This window comes from Penaeus monodon, chromosome 19 (genome assembly GCF_015228065.2).
Source record: "Penaeus monodon isolate SGIC_2016 chromosome 19, NSTDA_Pmon_1, whole genome shotgun sequence".
Taxonomy (NCBI): Eukaryota; Metazoa; Arthropoda; class Malacostraca; order Decapoda; family Penaeidae; genus Penaeus; species Penaeus monodon.
Window position 1 is genome coordinate 4,125,859 of NC_051404.1, and position 756 is coordinate 4,126,614.

General features: G+C 51.7%; 1 protein-coding gene across 1 annotated transcript in view; it reads right to left on the bottom strand.

The window, feature by feature from the left end:
* Positions 1 to 756, bottom strand: part of LOC119584988 (protein inscuteable homolog) — a 29,128-nt gene that overhangs the window by 5,856 nt on the left and 22,516 nt on the right. The window contains exons 3-4 of the mRNA XM_037933596.1: positions 422 to 548; positions 101 to 286 (exon numbers count right to left, since the gene is read on the bottom strand). Coding sequence (XP_037789524.1) covers positions 101 to 286; positions 422 to 548 — 313 coding nt within the window. The remainder of the gene's footprint in view (positions 1 to 100; positions 287 to 421; positions 549 to 756) is intronic.

Genomic DNA, 756 nt, shown 5'->3' on the forward strand with positions numbered 1-756 from the left:
GGGGGGGGGGGCATACTCAAATATAAGCGTGAGAGATGACAGTCATTCTAGAGTGAAAGCCAAATAATTGAGTCAAATTTAGTCCCAGATTGCCAGTCACCTTAATTTCGCGGCTGATCATGAGGTCGACCAGCTTGGTGAAGGCGTGGCCGAGAGCCGTCACCACCTGCACCACCTGCCGGGTCGTGTCCTGCTCGTCTGCCTCTCGCGTGTGGTCGTCGCTGCACACGTCCGTAAGTCGTTGGCAGATCTGCTCGATGACTTTGCTCTGGCGACCCAGCGACGACTGTGGCGAGGAAGAGCAGTGCATTTAGTTGGGACGCTACCCGGAAGATGATATAAGTAAAAGAACAGGAAGAAATATATGAACATGTGTCACGCGGGTCACTTAGAGAAAAGGGACGTGAGGAGGAGGCCTCACCTGCGGCTGGAAGTCTGACTCGGCCGACGTCCACTGCGTGGTGTAATCCCTCAGGAAAGTGTTGATGTGACACACCAGGGACTTGGCCAGCGCGGGCACCTGGTCCAGCTCCAGCCACTCTAAGCGCCTGTCGAGGAGGAGAGTGTAATGCTGTAAATGGTGTTCCTACCTGTGCATGTCATGAAGCTACAATGCATGCCACGAATATAAGGGATGGGCAGCCATTATTCATCAGGGAATGACAAACACATGTTTGCTTAGCCTGTACAAGCAAAGTAGTAAGGAAATATATAAACGCGCAGAGAAAACGTGCAAGACAGAATTTCATATACTGT